The sequence below is a fragment of the Myotis daubentonii genome, chromosome 1, assembly GCF_963259705.1.
Source record: "Myotis daubentonii chromosome 1, mMyoDau2.1, whole genome shotgun sequence".
Classification (NCBI taxonomy): domain Eukaryota; kingdom Metazoa; phylum Chordata; class Mammalia; order Chiroptera; family Vespertilionidae; genus Myotis; species Myotis daubentonii.
The window spans coordinates 93,919,214-93,931,498 of record NC_081840.1 but is presented as its reverse complement, the minus strand read 5'-3'; the positions used below and the strand labels follow the sequence as shown (position 1 = coordinate 93,931,498).

The 12,285-nt window shown below is 45.7% G+C and overlaps 1 protein-coding gene across 6 annotated transcripts in view; it reads left to right on the top strand.

The window, feature by feature from the left end:
- Positions 1-1,621: 1,621 nt before the first annotated feature.
- Positions 1,622-12,285, top strand: part of MCM10 (minichromosome maintenance 10 replication initiation factor) — a 41,315-nt gene continuing 30,651 nt past the window's right edge. For 4 of the 6 annotated variants that reach the window (XM_059711242.1, XM_059711227.1, XM_059711209.1 and 1 more), the window contains exons 1-5: positions 1,622-1,772; positions 3,013-3,101; positions 10,790-11,128; positions 11,905-12,006; positions 12,144-12,284. In XM_059711242.1, coding sequence (XP_059567225.1) covers positions 3,095-3,101; positions 10,790-11,128; positions 11,905-12,006; positions 12,144-12,284 — 589 coding nt within the window. In that variant the 5' untranslated portion in view covers positions 1,622-1,772; positions 3,013-3,094. The remainder of the gene's footprint in view (positions 1,773-3,012; positions 3,102-10,789; positions 11,129-11,904; positions 12,007-12,143; position 12,285) is intronic. The other 2 variants (XM_059711221.1, XM_059711216.1) reach the window with 2 other exon arrangements.

Sequence of the window (12,285 nt, the reverse complement as noted above, 5' to 3'; positions counted from 1 at the left end):
CCTGCTGGGCCTAAGGACGGAAGAATTGATTTAAGTATCTGGTACATTAACTCGGTAAACATTCTCAGATATTCTGCTTCACAATCTCTACTTAAGAGAACTCAACTGTATTCACTAAACCATCCCAAACCCTATACTTGAAGCCCTGATATGTCCCTCTGGCTTCAATCACAAATCTAAAGGCACTTGCTGAAATCTCCAGAGCATCCCCACCACCTAAATGTATCATCTCTTCCCCTGTCCAAAACAAGGGGAAGAGATGATAGATTCCTTTAGACTTCTAGTCCATTTCTACAATTCCGCCAGTTTCTCCTGGGTATTGCCAACATGGCCACTGTCCTCTCCTTTTCCTGCCAAAAGTAACTTTCCTTTGGTCAGTTACTAAAGCAGACAGGTTTTCCTTCATAATGTTTCCTATTTGTCCCTTCCCTTCAACTCTTATAGCCTGGGACTATGGCAATTTTCTAATGTGCTTCTCTGCCTTCAGTTTCTGGTCCATTCAGTTCCTGAGTACCTACCTGTCTTTGTAGCTCAATCTCCCTCAGCAAAGTCTATAAAGTAGTAATGCCCTAGCCACTGCTGCGAAGTGGATAGTGCCTGGTCCCAGGCACTGCAGGGTCGCAGGTTTGATTCCTGGTCAAGGGCATGGTGACTGGGTTGCAGGTCCCATCCCTGCCCCAGTTGGGGTGCCTGTGGGAGGCAACCAATCTCTCTCTCTCTCTCTCTCTCTCTCTCTCTCTCTCTCTCCCTCCCTCCCTCCCTCTCTCTCTCCTTCCTCCCTCCATCCCTCCTCCTATCCTTCCACTCTCTAAAAAGCAATGGAAAAAAATATCCTCAGGTGAGGATTAACAAAAAAACAAAACAAAGAAAGTAGTAAGAATATTGTACGTGTATTTTCAAGGTTTTCTCAATCCTCACAATGCCCTATAAAATAGCTATTACTATCCACTTTGCAGGTGAGTAAGTTGAGGCTCTGAGAGGTTAAGTAATTTACCCAAGGTTGCACAGTTAGTATGTGGCAGTTACAAATCTAAGTCTTAATTAACTAGAGTCTAAGCACGTAGCCACTCTTTTCTCCTCCCCCACCTGCTCAAACACGGTCTTTTTATAAAAATGAAAATAAACTTGACCAGGAGTTCATCATCCCCATAATTCGTTTTACCTACTTATTTTAATGTTTCTCGCTCGTCTCCTTTGTTGCCTCCTCTTCCACAAGATTGGTACTCATTAGTAGTCGCCTTATGTTAATTACGCATACATCTTATCTACCAAATTAGACTGTAAATTCCTAGAATATGGATCACGTCTTTGCTCAACACTTTCTATACCTGAGGCAACAGAAAGAGCAAATGAGGCTCAGGATTGGATGACATAGGCCCGGAGAGGGTTAGGAACTGAGTTTTGACCTCATGTAAAAATACCATCTGAGAATACTTACACTCCGTGGCGCTGGAGGACACCAAAACACTTTATTTTACCTAAAGGTGCCCAGGACTTCACGGAAGTTCCCTTGCCCCCAACAAAGAGGACACAGGTCACGTGAACCAATCAGGCTGCTCTACGTACGAAGCGTTCCTCCACCTGACGCAGCCAATCAGCTCACCTCTAGCCGGCGTGCGTCTAACGTCAGAGACCGGGTGGGGTCTAGTTGGAATTTTGGCGGGCCTGGCTGCAGAAGGGGAAGGCACGGACCGGTGAGAAGCCCGGCCTGGGCGTGTGAGTGGCTCTCGAGCGGCGGGGTAGACGTCCCGCCACGCGCGTCTGTGGTAGAGGTGAGAGCTCCGGGAGCGAGAGCGCGGCGGCGGCGGCGGCGGCGGCGGCGGCCGCGGGAGGGCGCGACCGGGAGGTCCGGGGGTGAGCAGTGGCGGAGCACGTCGGAGATGCTGTTTACTTTCGTTAAGGGAGCAGTGTTTTCTTTCTTTAAAGTAACCTTTAGAACGCTTGCCAGGTGCCTGCCGTTTGGACTTCCCTTATTTGTTCATTTTTAAAAGTCACAATAATAAGTGTTTAGTATGTGCCGTGTACGGGGCTCCAAACACTCATTACTTACGCCCCGTGACGCCTGCAGTCCAAAGAGGATAAAGCAAATACACGGTAGTGCAGTACAGCCATGGGAAGGGTGAGTTGAGAGGGAGGCGGGAAGGCTTAGAAAAATGGGTGTTTCCGCGGCGGGGGAGAGCTTCCCGAAGGGCCCGCGGCCTGGTACGCGCTTGTGTTCACGAAGGCGAATGCCGGCCAGTCTTGCGGGAACATGTTTGCGGGGTGGGTAGAGCGGGCGGAGTGGACCCGCAGAAAAGAGGAAGTAGAAGTAGAGAGTACCCATTGCCTCGTTGGCTTTGTAACATTTTTGCTAAGGGCCATGGAAGGTCATTAAAGAATTTCTATTAAAGGAATACCACTATTGGATTTCTGTTTCTAAAAGATTTCTAAGGAAAGAAAAGGTTACTGTGGCTGTTGTACCAAAACTAGATTACAGAAGGCCAAAGAGACCAATACAGTAGTCGGGGCAAAAGATTGATAGTGGCTTGGACTAGGCTTTTGGCAGTAAAATGGGGGAGGAGTGGAAGTTTTGAGCAATATTGTGAGGATAAGAACCATAGCACTTGTCAGATGGCCCTAGATATGAGGGTGAGGAAAAGGCATGGGTTTGGGTGGAAAGGGTGGTCGGCTATAGAAATGAACAAGATAGTTTCCGCTTTCTAAACTCCGGAGGAGCTTACTACCCAGCAGATTCCCCAATAGACAGCACAGTAATACTGTTTACAGTTTGTTTCATCCATGTAATCTAGTATCATACTCCTCTGTACCTCACCTGAGTTTCTACAACCATAGTTCGCAAAAAACGAAAAAGGGAACTGCTTCCACACTAGGAGGAAGATGGTGTTGGCGGTAGGGGTGAGTGAGAATGGTCTAGGATTGCAGTCCCTAGGAATTGTAGGATTCTGGACTTTTTGGATGTGCAGTGTGTGCAAGAGAGAACCAAGGGTGACTTCTCTAATGATGGTTTCACAGAGCCAAGATCCTGCATTACTGCCATCTCCTGGGCACCTGGTCCTCCTTGGACGTTCACTGTCGCCAGTGTTCCCTAGACAACATGGATGGTAAGTCCTGGCAGTTCTCTCAATTTTCTTTTGTTTTTAGAAAATTATCCTTTGTGGATTTGTTGTTTATTCTACTTGCAAAATAGTGAAAATAGCTGCCCCACCCTCAGGTGTTTAAGTGGGTCACTTCAGTCACTGAATGTTACTTGTTTTAATCAGGTGGGATTTATTTATTTTAAAATATACTTTTATTGATTTCAGAGAGGAAGGGAGAGAGAGAGAGAGAGATACATCAATGATGAGAGAGAATCATTGATCTGCTGCCTCCTGCACGCCCCCTACTGGGGATTTAGGCCACAACCAGAGCATGTGCCCTTGACCAGAATCGAACCTGGTACCCTTCAGTCTGCAGGCGGATGCTCTATCCACTGAGCCAAACCAGCTAGGTCTAATCAGGTGGGATTTATTCTGGCATTACTGGTTGTCTTTCATAATAATGATGATAGCTGGCATGTACTTACAATGTGCCAAGTGCTGCTCTAAGATCCTTAATTATATTAACTAACATAATCCTCATAGCAACTGTGTTTTGGAAACAGAAAGACCAGTGTCAGAGCAGGGATTTGAACCCAGGCAGTCTCAGAGTTCACATTTAATATTGAAGTTTGTTGAGCCCAGGCTGGGTTGCTCAGTTGGTTAGAGTGTCAATCTCATACATTAAGGTTACAGGTTTGATTCCCTCCCCTTGCCCCGCCCCCCCCCCCCCCCCCCGCAGAGGCACATGCAAAAATCAATCAATGAATGCATAAATAAGTAGAACAACAAATTAATGTATTTTTCTTCTCTCCCTTTCTCTCCCTCCCTCGTTCTCCCCTCTCCCTCTCCCAATCTACCTCCTTCCCTCCTTCTCTTCCCCACTCTGTCTCTAAAAATCTATAAGTAAAAGAAATCTGTTGAAGTGGATTTAGTCTAGCTCTGTCTTAAATTATTATAGTCCTTTCTAGTTTTGTTCATTTTGCAGGAATGTGTGCATATATTTACTTAAGAAATGTTGTTCTAATTAACAGAGCTTAGCCAGGGAGCAGCACAAAACTGATTGTGCTGGCTGTGAAGAGAGGATCCTGTATAATAAAAGGCTAATATGCAAATTGTCCCCTCAACCGGGAGTGCGACCAAGGGACAGGGCCGGCCAGCCAACCACCCGAAGCCCCTCCCCCCGGCCAGCCCAGCCCAATCACCCCGATTGGGGCAGGCGGGCCAGACCCCACCCGTGTACGAATTCATGCACCAGGCCTCTAGTAACATAAAATGCATTCTTTTTCTAGTTGTATAATTGAGCTCACTGTCTGAAACTGTATTTTTTTAATCCAAGTTTATTATACATTGTCCTTTTTTAAAAAAAAAAAAGTACAATTCAGTGTTGTTGAAATTCATTACACTGTGATATTATGTGAAATTGATTGCACATTAGTATAATGATAGTTTCTTGTTTCCTAAAATCATCACAAATTACCTTTATGTAATACAGAGTGTAATTTTTTTGCTATGAGAAGGTTGGGAAAATAAGTGGTGAATGGGTATGTGTTCTCTAAGAAGTCATTGTAGCTAATAAAATCCCATTTGGTTGGCATGGCCTTACAATTTGATCCAGTATAAATTAAATCAAAATGTTTCCTGGTGCTAGAGTTTCCTGAACAACATTCCTGCTTACATTCTAGTAGAGATAACAAGATAACAAACAAGTAAGTAGAAAAATATCTGGTAGTTGATAGGATTGGAGACACTGGAATGAGTTTGTATGCTGAGAGAAATGCTCCAGAAAGTGGAAAAATTGGTGATGTCGGAGAGAGAGAGTTTTGAGGAAGCTGGGAGTAATGGGTTCAGGTTAATAAATGGAAGAACTGGCCATAAATAGGACTAGACACTTCATCCATTTTCATAGGAGGAAAAGCAGAGAATATATGTTCAGGTTTAGTAGTGAAAGATGATGGAATCTGATTGCTTCCTTTGTTTGTTTTTTTAAGTGTGAGACAAGATCAGCTAAGAGTAAAGATGGAGGATAGACATCAGAGGTTTGAGAAGTGGCTGAAGTGGTTAGAAAATAGTAAAGCAGTTATTAGGGAAATGTGGGGATTTTTAAGCACTACTGAATGCTTATTTGTTCTTGGCAGTATATATTTAAAGTTTAACCAATCAGTATGGTGATCTTTTTCTAGGAAAGTTCACCAGTTGGTGTGCAGGCATGGAAGTAGCAGTCTGTTGGGTTTAATCAAGGTCAACATTCATAAAATTTTAGAAATTGTATAAAGATTGAAGTTTAGAAAATATTCACAATGATATATATCCTATCTAATAAAAGAGAAACATGGTAATTAGTGTACAACCGCTACCCTTCCCATTGGCTAATCAGCGAGATATGCAAATTAACTGCCAGCCAAGATGGCTGCCGGCAGCTGGAAGCGAACATGAGTCTTGCTTGCTTCAGTGACGGAGGACTCCAACGTTCCCCGCCTGCCTTGCCGGCCTCTGAGCTTGCAGTTTGAAACATTGTAACAAATATAGAAGCTAAACAAAACCCCAGACACCTGCTTTCATCCGGCTGGGATCTCAGAGCTGGAGTTATACATTGTTTCGATTATAGAACCGAAACAAACCAGATACCTGCTTTCAGCAGCAGAGGCCTCAGAGCTGGAGCCAGAGCTAAAGCTGGCCCAGAATAAAAAAAAAAAGAGAGAGAAAAAAAGGAGCAGTTGGGAGCTTCAGTCACCCGCCAGCCTAAAAACAGCCCTCAGCCCCTCACCCAGACTGGCCAGGCACCCCAGTGGGGACCCCCACCCTGAAGGGTGTGTGACCAGCTGCAAACAGCCATCAGCCCCCACCCAGGTTGGCCAGGCATCCCAGTGGGGACCCCCACCCTGATCCATGACACCCTTCAGGGCAAACCAGCCAGCCCCACCCAAGCACCAGGCCTCTATCCTATATAGTTAAAGGGTAATATGCCTCCCAGCACCGGGATCAGCAGGGCCACGAGGCCTCCAGCACCGGGATCAGCGTGACAGGGGGCAGCGCCCAAACCCCCTGATCGACCTGCGGCTCTGTGTGTGACTGGGGGCGGGGCCACAACCTCCCCATCGGCCCTGCCCTGAGTGTGAGAGTGGTGGCGCCCCAACCCCCTGATTGGCCCTGCTCTGTGGGTGATAGAGGGCGGTGCCCCAAACCCCTGATCCGCCCTGCTCTGTGTGTGACGGGGCGGTGCCCCAACTCCCCTATCGGCCCTACTCTGTGAGTGACGGGGGAGCTCCCCAACCCTCAGATGGGCCCTGCTCTGTGCGTGACAGGGGGCAGCGCCCCAACCCCCTGATCGGCTCTGCTCTGTGTGTGACAGGGGGTGGCGCCGCAACCTCCCTATCGACCCTGCCTTGAGTGTGTTCAGTGGTTAGAGCATTGGCCCGGCACACCCCAGGTTAGATTCCCAGCCAAGACCACATATGGTGGTTGCAAGTTTGACCCCAGCAGGAGGCAACCAATCTATGGGTCTCTCTCACATCGATGTTTCTCTCTCTTTTCTCTCCCTTCCTCTCTCCATCCATCTCTCCTTTCCACTTTCTCTAAAAAGAAAAAAAAAAAATACCGTTGGGTGAGGATTAACAAAATAAAATAAAAAAGATGGAGGGGAAGTGGGAGGAATCCCAAGGGAAGTTAGAAAATGACAGCAACCAGAAGGGCTTCTTGATGAAAAAAAATCTGATGTCATATTGTGTGGTTTTGAAGAAAGGTTAATAGTTCCAGAGTGACAGTGATAAGCAAGAAGACATCAGGGCCCTTGAGTTGATTACCAAATATTTATTACACTAGAGGCCCAGTGCACAACATTCATGCACGGGGGCCGTCCCTAGGCTTGGCAGGTGATAGAAGCACGAGCATCTTGTGTCGAAGGGCAGGTCCCAGCTGACCTCTGGGCCCTGGGCAGCACCTGGGCCCCCAGGCCCCCGCGTGCGCTCTCTTCCACCTGAGTCACGGCGCTCAAGTCCCCACGCAGAGATGTGGTGAGTACGGCCAGACACCGGGGGCCGAGGCACAGCATGAGCCTCTAGGCCGCCCAGCAGTGCCGCATGGAAGCCTGGTGGGCAGCGCACTCTCTCCCAGCTGGCCTCGCAGACTGGCTCCTGCACAAACCCACAGGGAGCCCGACCGGCCCCTGTGGACCCGGCAGCTGTGGCCCTGCTCACCCGGAAGAGGCCATGCGGGTGCGGGGCGGGCTCCTCGCGGGTACCTGGTGTCTGGGCACAGGGGGTTCCCTGGCACGTGAGCCCTGGCGTCCCAGGGGAGGGTAGCAGGGGAGTGACAGTGAGCTCAGTGGACACCCCACATTCTCACTGCACCTCTGTCCCGTCACCCCTGCCCCCAGGTAGCTAGTGAGAGGTCACAGGCTCCCCCCCACCCCCCACCACCTGGGCACCACAGGAGGTTGGCTGCTGCCACCCACCCCCAGTTCCCCATCCCAGCTCTGGGCCCAGCCCCGATCAGGTGATCAGGGCCTGCCGGCCACTGGTCACCATCTGTGTGCAATTGGGCCACCTCTTACACTGCCTTCGCCTAGCGCTGCCCACTCACCTGCTCCACCATCCAGCCGTGGTACTGCTCTCATCAGGGCCCATCGGGGCCAGCAGTGCCTCCACTGCCGCCCACTGCCAACGCCCCATCGCCAACGCCCACCATGTTCCGCGCCACCCCCTGGTGGTCAGCGCATGTCATAGCGAGCAGTTGAACTCCCAGCTGAATTCTCGGTCAAGGGGACAATTTGCATATTGGGCTTTTATTAGATAGGATGCCTAGTGTGTGCTGGAGACTGTTCTAGCATTTGGAATATGAGGTGTGTGCAGTTAAACAAATTCCACTCAAGGGGCAGCTTGATTTCTAACAGCCACTGAGTTTCTAGAGAAACTTGCTGGTAGTAGATTCTGAGTCCCAGATAGCAGATCCCAGAGGTTTGTGAGTAAGAAGGCAGGAAGATGGGTCAACATAACATCAGGAAAACAGATGATTTTTGGTGGTGACTGAGGTAACCTGGGATAGTGGCATCATGGATTAGTCTGACTTCTCTCATGGAAGAAGGTGAGTTCAAGGCCAAGAGTATGGAGCCACAAGGTAACATATTTCACTCGTGACTCCCAGTGGTGTGGATCAAGGCCTCTTCTTGGGGGGCGCTCTCTACAGCAGCTAGGAGCAAGAGAGAGGCTCCCTTGCCAGGATGTGACCATCTCACCTGGAGCACAGGGAACCCGATTGCCTCTTCTCTCTTGCTGCACCCTGTACTCCTAGAGTCTGCGGACTAAGCATTCAAAACTAATTGTTTTACAACCTCTGACTTTAAGCTTCAGATCCTTTCATTAGATTCTAGGCCTTCAATTTGGCTGTTGGTTCTTTCCCATCCGGTATGGGAGTATAGAGCAGTAGAAAGGATACTGATTTCCTGATCTAGAGCTCCATCCTAGCCCAGGCTCCTGTGCTGACCTATTTCACCACAGGCCCCTGAGCAGGCCCCTGCCCTGTCTGGACTTCAGCTCCTGTCTTTCCAGTGAGGGAGTGAAATAGCCTTAATGTTTTTGCTTCAAATGCTTCTGATTTCTTAAAGGAATAATGCCTGAATAGGGAGGGAAATGAGCAAAGAAAATAGACAAATCAAAAAAAGAAGAAATCCACTGGCCAGTTACCATAAGCAAGAATTTACCTCAACTAGTAATCCTAGAAATGCAAATCAAAACAATAAGCTATCTGCCTTTTAAAATCATCCAGCAGATTGGCAAAATATCTTAGGTGATCTATCAGATTTAGTGAGGGGGTAGGGAGAAATGGTACTTGAGTACAATGCTAGTGAGAGTACAACCACTTGGAGAACGATTTGGCAGTATCAAGTAAATTTGGAAAATGTGCATTCCCAACAATCCAGGACTTTCACATTTGATATGTATTTCCAAGGAACTTTCACACATGTACAAGGTGTATGCATGATTATAGCATACTTTGTAGTGTGAAAATATTGGAAATAGCTCATATGTTCTTTATTGGAAAGTGAATTAGTAAAATGTGACACATTCTTATCGTAGACTACTGAACAGCAATTGAAAGGAATAAGTATATGTTTTGATTTGGATCAGTCTTACATGCAATCTTTCTGTAACCTGAAGGAAAACAGGATACAGGGTAATACATATAGTATGAAATAATTTATATAGATGTTTGTAAGACAACCAAATACTGTGTATTACTTACAAGTACCTATATATTTGTTAAAAGTTTGAAAAATTGACTAGAATGATATACCAAAATTATGATAGTGGTTGTAGTGGGGCCTGGAGGTAGTGATATGGAGTTGGGATAAGATTTGGCTTGAATTTTTGTTTTGTTTTGTTTCGTTTTAAGCCAGCCGTGGGCAAACTATGGCCCGCGGGCCGGATTGGCTGTTCTATCCGGCCCGCGGAGCCGAAAGAGCGAAGGGTTCTCTTGCTCTCCCCTCCGCTCCTTCACCAGCAGCAGTGTTAACATGTATTAGTTCACACAAACACTCCATCCATGCTTTTGTTCCGGCCCTCCGGTCCAGTTTAAGAACCCATTGTGGCCCTCGAGTCAAAAAGTTTGCCCACCCCTGTTTTAAGCTTTAAAAAATTTAATGTAAAGGCCAAAAGAAAACCTGACAAAATGTTAGTGGTGGCTAATTCTGGCTGATGGAATATGAGCATTTTTAAAGATAGATAGATAGATAGATAGATAGATAGATAGATAGATAGATAGATATATTGATTTCAGAGAGGAAGGGAGAGGGAAAAAGATAGAAACATCAGTGGGCGTCGAGCCTGCAATTTAAAGATGATAGATAGATAGATAGATAGATAGATAGATAGATAGATAGATAGATAGATATATTGATTTCAGAGAGGAAGGGAGAGGGAAAAAGATAGAAACATCAGTGGGCGTCGAGCCTGCAAACGCATCATGTGCCCTGACTGGGAATCAAACTGGCCTCCTGGTTCATAGGTCGACACTGAGCCACACTGGCTGAGCAGGATATGAGTACATTTTATGTAATTGTATGTACCTGTCTGTATTTTTAAAAAATTGCTCAAACAATTAAAAACTGGAGAAATAGCCTGCCAGTGTGGTTCAGTGGGTGAGCATCAACCTATGAACCAGGAAATCACAGCTCAGTTCCCGGTCAGTGCACATGCCCGGGTTGCGGGCTTGATCCCTGGTGGGGGACATGCAGGAGGCAGGCGATCAATGATTCTCATCATTGATGTTTCTATCTCTTCCTCTCCCTTCCTCTCTGAAATCAATAAAAAATATATTTTAAAAAGTATTTTTTTAAAAAACTAGGGGAATAGATATATCTAGGGCCTAAATATATGTTTAGTGTGTTTTTCAGTTAACTCCCTTGTGGGTGAAGTTGGTATGCAGGAAGTTGTCTCATTAGCTGATGTAGTGTAGGGAAAAAGATCTAGCCTAGTGATTGGCCCAGTGTGATTACTAAGCAGTTATTGGCCCCTTCTTCCTTAGCCCAGAGCCCTCCGAGAAGCACTTGGGAAGAGAGAAGGTGGAGATAAGACCAGTGATTATACCAGGAAAATTGATTAAATATATAGTCATTTTAATTGTGTTATGAATGTTGAATGTTTTAATTAACTATGCTTTCATTAGCAGTTCTTCTCAGGTAGGCTTATTTTCTCTCCTTTTTCTTCTTTTTCCCCTAGTAGGTGAAGATGAATTGTCCCTGCTGACTTCACTACTGGAAGAGAATGAGTCAGCCTTGGATTGTCATTCGGAAGAGAGACACCCTTCCATCCAGGATGATGGTAAACCTGATACATTTGATGAGCTCTTCGATGCTGATGGTGACGGTGAATCTTACACAGAGGAGGCTGATGATGGGGAAGTGGAAAAGACTCAAGACCAAAAGGAAAATTTGGCTACTCTCTTTGGAGATACGGAGGACTTATCAGATGAAGAAGTTCCTGCATTACAATCAACTAAAAACAGAGCCCTCCCTGCTCCTGCTCCCAATCAAGGGAAAACTAATCAAGAGTTACAAGGTGCCCTAACTACTTGCTTTCTCTAGACTAGAAGAAGACCACCAGTCTGACAGTTTTCATTAAGATAACTGTTGAGTCAAGAGTGGAGATAAATGATTTGTAAAAAAAAATTGTCTGAGTTAGTCTATCAAACATTTAAGGCCAGCATTTCAGCATACAAAGCAATAGCCAGCCAGCAACGTATATATGTATCAGGGACAGCCAACTATAGTTGGTCCTTCACAGGGTGACTCTAACGCTTTTCATGCTTATTACAAAAAAAATTACTTTGGAAGTTATATGCAAATGGAGCCAGACAAGACTATAAAAGCTATTGCACATTCTATTTGAATAGGAGACCATTTCTGAACAGAATCTTTGAGGAGTGTACTTTTCTTATTACTGGCATCTTCTCTTATATTTTTAAATTATAATAAAATTCTGTGGTTGGCAGTTTCTTCTGATACAGGACCAAGCATTTGTTGTATCATGATATTATGTGAAATTAATGTTTTGATTCCTAAAAACTTAACTATAGATAGGTATCTATGATATCTGTCAGTAGTACAAATTCATAACTGGCTTTGGTATTAGAGGCTTGATTACTGGAAATAAGTTTATTTCTCTAAAGGGACCCCTTCGAAGTGTAAAAGTTAATTGAGTTCTTAGTATGTGATTATATTGTGGGTCTTGAGGTTTGGGGGGAAGATGGGTGGACACCAAATATAATTCCAGCACTTTTGTCATGTATAATATTTCTTCTGGTTTGCTTCTTAAGTCAATATTTTTTCCCCTAGATGAGTTAAGGAAGTTGCAAGAGCAAATGAAGTCCTTACAAGAACAGCTAAAAATGGCGACAATTAAACAGCCTGCAAGTCCAGCTTGTCCACATAAATCTGGTAATCAGACTGTAATTCTAGTAATAGTATGCATTTCTCATATTAAGAAATTATAACATTTCTGCATCCAATCCTGGTAAAACTGCTCCTGAGCCCCTTTCTAAACTCATTACTAATTTCTTTTACTTTTAATCAAGCAGAGAAGTCTCCACGCGCCCCTCTTAGAGAGAAGAAAGTTCAGAGAATTCAGGAGTCAACATGCTTTTCGGCAGAGCTTGATGTCCCTACTCTACCAAAAACCAAGCGAGTGGCTCGGACACCGAAAGTTTCACCTGCAGG